This window comes from Pieris rapae, chromosome 9, assembly GCF_905147795.1.
Source record: "Pieris rapae chromosome 9, ilPieRapa1.1, whole genome shotgun sequence".
Taxonomy (NCBI): domain Eukaryota; kingdom Metazoa; phylum Arthropoda; class Insecta; order Lepidoptera; family Pieridae; genus Pieris; species Pieris rapae.
Window position 1 is genome coordinate 5112653 of NC_059517.1, and position 6412 is coordinate 5119064.

Below are 6412 nucleotides of genomic sequence, written 5' to 3' on the forward strand. Positions count from 1 at the left end.
GATCGTTAAGCCAATAAAGACAGGAGATGGCGCGATGACCCATATAAATTGCATGCAGTAATTTAAATTCAAAATCGCACGCACGATTGAATATAGAAGGTAATAAAAACGTAATTAATATTTAGTAATCACAATTGAAAATTTAGTAACACTGATAATTTGCCTTTGTAATTACAGGAAAATTCAATTCAATGTAATAAAAATAATAATGTAATTCAAAACTAAATTTTATTCAAACAAAGAGAACCTAATTAGTTAGTATTTGTTCCTCATAACATGAATTCAACAAGTTGTTTATTAAAACGATTTATGTTTCAAACAAAATTAATATTAAGCATTGTTAGAGGCATTTCTACTTGAACTAATTTTCTGTGAAACATGCTTAGTCTACTAAAATTTTTATTTTATATTCCCTACTCGGCTGCCTTCCTTGTCCTCCAAATGTCCTTCAATCCATTCTACCGCAGATTTGCGACAAGTTTTGTGATTAGACTCAAAGCGTTTATTTTACGATCCTGTGGATCACTGATGAGGGATTCATTCCTAAGAACTAACCAGACACTTCACAGATGTCTTTAAGATCCACCTCATAAACCTTTGTCATTTTTCGTTACAGAGAATTGACCTCCATTGCGACCAGCGCACTTCGCCCTTGATGACATCCTATTGATATGCATTATCGATCGTCAGCTTTGTATCTTAGGACCCGACGAATTCATTACCAACATATTGTCAACAAAGGCAACACGTAATGATAGAGACGGCGAGAAGTAATAGTGTTTTATTGAGTGTGCGAATATGTCTCAACAGCGCGGCGTTTGTTCATCTCGCGGTCGTTGCATTGGTGCTTTTAAATGTGGATATGTCAAACGATATTGATCCCAATGTGAGAGTCTATACCATTGTGCGGTGGTTATTGCTGACTATTTGGTTTAACGTAAGTAATGATTGCATGTAAAACTTTTACATTTTCATTTTTCATCATAGTGCAAGATTTTGAACAAATATTGCTGGGATCCCTGCATAGTTTTTTTTACATAGAAGGCTTAAAAAATCTTACACGTTATACATATCTATTTGGAATGAATATATACATTACTTGTATAATAATATCGTTCTAGTCTAAGTAATGTTTGTTTTGTATCGTAATATATGATGTATTAGTATTATTACAAGATTATATTTTATCGCAATATAAACAAATAAAGATCGTCAAATAAAGTATGGAAATATAAATGGGATGTAATTCATTATTAATTTTTGTCAGAGTAGAATAAAAGTAAGTAAGAGTTTCTGTGTTAACTCTATGTTAACCTATGGTTCTGATGTCTATATAACGGTTCGTTTTTCCCTTCGTTAAAATAATAATTTTATTCATTGCCATAAACAGCTAAATAATAAACACATATCCGCCATATTAGGTAGCATTTTGTAGGGTCAATCTCCCAACTAATTAAAAAAAATTATAACCAGTAATTCATGGAAAGCATTTCCAATACGTATATATATATCTGAAATACTTTTAAAATAGACGAGAGTCTAAGTGAATCGAGAATGCTTTGTTTGAGGACAGTAAAAAAATATAATGACATCCTTGAATACCATTCTAAGTATCCTATTTATTTGTTACACAACCGTACGCGACTTACTTTAATATATGTCCGAAATCAAGGCGCTTGTGCGACCTAAGACGTTTATAACATATAATTAGGCTCGCGTATGATACAGTGCCGAAAATGAAAATGAATTGGAACATTACTAATTAAAATGAATTTGACGTGACATTGCTGAATGTAAAATCTTTAAGCTTAAAATTTCCTTGTTACAATAATTCATTTCATTTTGATTACTTATAATTTATAAAATATATGTAATAACATAATCAATATATAATCATTACATAGCGCCAAATGTTTTAACACTCGCATTCTCCGCATTCGATAAATATATGAGGTTTTACATTTTGTTTCCGCCGTAAAACGGTTTTAATTTGCAGCAGCATCGTTAATCACAATAAATGAAGATAAACTGCAATTGATTTACTTTATCTATATGACATTGGAATATACTATACATTATCGGTCATACGGTTATGTCATTGCTTATGTCTTGTAATTTGTGAAATTCGGTAGACTTATCAGTTTTCGGTAATCAATCTCATTAAAACTGGATTACAGTTGATACCGTCTTTGTTACAATAGTTTCGATGTTATTTTCATTTATAAAGCATGGTTATCATGCTACCGTGCATCTCCTAATTTTGACCATTCATCACAGACTAGAATATTCCATATTAATTTTTAACTGTGAAGTTCTTGTAATTCACAAATCCAATAATCGTGTTTCTGTCATAATTAATTTCCAAATACCTGAAGTAATGTCAGTCATTTTCTGTTGTTAATTTTTTTTGATGCCATATATCAGCCATACTAGTCGGACAATTATTATCACCTTTAAGAGAGGTTTAAATGTAAAGATCTGCTATTGGATGACCAATTTTACTATAAATTTAAGTGTATTCATTTAATGTTATTTTCAGTTTGTGTTCCTAACTTATTTCCCTATTTGCATTTATTGCGACTGGATGGAGAGAAATGGGAGGTGGGCAGACAAGAGAGTGCGTGTTTTGAGGAAAATTAGAGATGTCGTTATGACAAGTATCCTTCTACCCACAACATTGGTTAGTGTAATTCTTAATTGTGTTTAATACATAAGACCAAGAGCGGTGAATACTATTATTAATGTGCTTTACTAAGGGTATGATGGATTGATCGGACCTTCATATTTTGTTTCAGTACTGTGATATTATGTTCTGGATAACGTGGAATAATGACCCGGCAATAATAGCGCCTGTGAGAATTTTTGCCTACCTGCCATATTGGATACACCATTCTCTTCATACTGTTTCAGGCGTTTTGGTGGTTTTAGATTTAATTATGGTGCCTCGAAAACGTCCTTCTAGTATTTTGCCTGGCGCAATAATTACGACGATTTTTACCTCAGTTTATACTGCTACGTAAGTAAAATCTAATAAAGTATGATCTATCATTGTGATTAAAACAAGAGTGCGTACTTCGAAGAATCGGACGAGTTATGTATGTCGCAGCCGCGACTATCTTAATTAGCCCTTCAATTAATAGCCTAGGCGTTTAACTAACGGCCTGAAAGATGTTCAGCCTGTTGACCAAACAGCTAGGCAAATTAATGATGATGACATTTCATTACTTCCTTAACCTGTTCACAGTAAAATTAAACATAATTTCACTTACTTCCACTCTCAAACTGTCAATATGGCGTCGGCAAACCACAACTTTGATGGTGTTTTCCAAACTTTCATGAAAAACAACAAGGGCAATGAAAGAGTGTAGTGAAAATAATAATGCAAATTGGACTTAAGCAATTTAATTTTAAAAGATTTATTTTTTATGGCTTCATCTTTTTTATTTTTGCCGAATAATGGCTCTACCGTACAAATGGCATAACATTAGCCAGCCAGTTTATAAAATGTTGTAACCAACGCGAGGGCTGAATATCATTCAGGCCGTTAGTTAAACGGCTAGGATGTTGATTGAACGGCTGATTTAGCTAGTTGGCTGCGACATACATATATTAAATCAAAAGTGTCTTAGAATTAAACTGATACATTGGGATTGAATCTCTTAAGTGATACGTAAATACGTAGGCATCCAAAGACGCATCCGTACTCAAATTGTTTATAGCAAATTTATATGCTTCAGAAATTGACACATTTAAATCAATTAAATATAGGTAGCTAAGAAAAATTGGGATCTTCAATCTATCAGTCGTTATCAACTTGGAAATAGGTACATAGAATTACGCTTCGCAATTATATTTTATATAGATAACAGATTATATATTAATATTATGTGCATGAAATTTGTACTTAAATAAGATATAAATTTAACGTTTATTGTCTTTAAATAATTTTGATTACTTGCATAAATAACTTTTACAAAATTAATTATTATTCGCAACCACTATTACCATTACTCAGCCATAACCATACATAACCATAACCGGCAACCCACTCGCGGGCCCTCTGGCATTGAGTGTCCATGGCCACTTAACATTTAAGTTTAATTTTTTTTATTAGTTGAGATTAAGTTTGGTAATTCTATAATATTACACTGTTATTTGTAATGTTATTTTTGGTGATTTGGTTATGCACTATTCACTTAATATTTATTTATTTTTAGTTTTTTTTCTTAATATGTTGCCTAGAAGAGATCACTTATTAGCGATAAGGCCGCCAATGGCATACCAATTTATTTATGTTATTTGTTTTTGTGTTAATGTAAGGATTATGATAAATAAATTTACAAAAAAAATCAGATGCAGGTTGTTCTATTCAAGAATAAATAAACAACACAGTTACTACATAGGTCTACGTGATGAACAAATAAACGATAGTATACAGAACGTCATATAATATCGTAATTAAAATTATCTATTGTTGCAGGGTCGCAGTGAGTTACGCAAATGGTATAGTAATTTATGCAATATTAAACATGTTCAGTAGGTACCAAATTTGGTTACTCATACTAATGTCATATCTGGAACTTTGTTTCTTCTATACACTACAGTGGTGTTTAGTTGACATTGTGTGGGGGAAGAGAATGAAGATGAAAAATGAGGCAAAGAAGTTTTGTTAACTGTTTTCTAGATTATATCGTTTATGAGATTGTATTTTAAATTTTAATATTAGGAATTGTATATATTGTAATGCATGATGCATTAGTAAAACAAACAAATTAATTTACGTTATAAATATGAATTATATTTTTATTTATACTTAAAATAATTCGTATGTATTTCAATAATCAATATATATTATAGTATTATGTTTTGTAATGTAATGTACAAATATGATATATACGAATACTTGGTGAAATTTTTAGTACTACACTGGCATCTGAATCTTCATCTGACCTCGGAGACGACTGGACCAATTCGAGTATTTTTTAATTAAAAAAATTAAAGAAATAGTGATTGAACTCTGAGGAAGGGTTTTATGCAGAGTTTTCATAGGTTAGGAGTAGGTTTTCATTCTGAAGACTCAAATCTTTAGTAAAGTGAGTAAAATTTTAGTGAAGTTCCGTGTGTTAGCTACATAAATCTACAAGGTAGGCTTTTTAAAAAGAAATCATTTTAAACGTCAAAACTACGGTCGTGGGGGCAGCTGGTTTTAAAATTCTGGGAAATTATGGTAACATTGAAATAACATACATTTATGGGTAAGAGATTTTTACACATTGGCATTTAAAATATCGTATTGTAAATCGATTTGTCATCTAGTTTTAAGATACGTTTGGTATATGGGATAGATTCTGTAAGTGATGGTGTGTAATTTGTTAATAATAAAAAGAGGTAAACAATTATATTTTTATTGTAAAATACAGTTTTCGAGAGAAACTCGGACTATTGCTAAAGCATAACTTATAGATTAAAGCTAAGTTGCTAATTTAAAAGAATTTATTATCTAAATATTATAAACAAAATGTTTGTGTACAAAAATCCTACTATACTGTAGGTACATCACCATAATATAACAACATTAAATCGACATCAACAACTATATTCTCTATGAAGGGATACATTATTATTATATAAAACATACATACATCACATATAACTATTTGTTTGCTACGAAAGGCAGTTTTGATTTTTTTTTATAGCGTAATTCATCCATATTATATACCATCTATTGTTCTGATTATCTATAATATGATTATATAACTATATTAAATCTAGTTTAGTGAAAAATACAATTAAAATTAAATACATCTTTGTTTTTTTATGAATTTTACTTCACCAAATCGATTTTTAAACTCCCGAACGCATTATCACAGTCGCATTACCAACAAACTTATGATTAAATTAAATGGCAATATTTTAGCACTTTGGACCCCAAACCTTTCGTCTCACGAAAGAGTACTAACAAAAAAGAGACAGAAAATATAAAGTGACGTGTGTGATCAGACCGACACGGACAGGAATAAAACAAAAACATCTCATAGTGTCATCCCCTACCGAAGGTTTGTCATGGCATCAATCATCATCATGCAATCAGCAATCATCATGGCAACATTAGTTTTGGATGCCACGCTTTTGAACAATGACTTGGAGCTTTAAGCTTTGCTGAAGTCTTTAACCAAAACGTGCATCTAATAATAATTAGTTGTCACCTTTGACAGATATAAATTATTTGCACTCCAATGTCAAATTATCTGTTAAACAAATTTGATTCAATTATATTTCCAGAGCATTTGGCTCTAGAACAATTCGTCTTAAAAGAGGCTGTCAAAATACTAATTTTATGATACAACTTTTGGTGATTTTGGCACTACGAAATTAAAATTATATGTTCGTTCTTTAGTCAATGTGATTTTTT

General features: G+C 30.9%; 1 protein-coding gene across 1 annotated transcript; it reads left to right on the top strand.

Moving 5' to 3' along the window:
- The first annotated feature begins 700 nt into the window (after positions 1–700).
- On the top strand, positions 701–5952 carry LOC111002745 (androgen-dependent TFPI-regulating protein-like). Its single transcript, XM_022272954.2, has 4 exons — positions 701–937; positions 2540–2680; positions 2796–3016; positions 4481–5952. The coding sequence occupies exons 1-4, from the start codon at positions 752–754 to the stop codon at positions 4671–4673; spliced, it is 741 nt and encodes a 246-aa protein (XP_022128646.2). The 5' UTR covers positions 701–751; the 3' UTR covers positions 4674–5952.
- Positions 5953–6412: the final 460 nt, after the last annotated feature.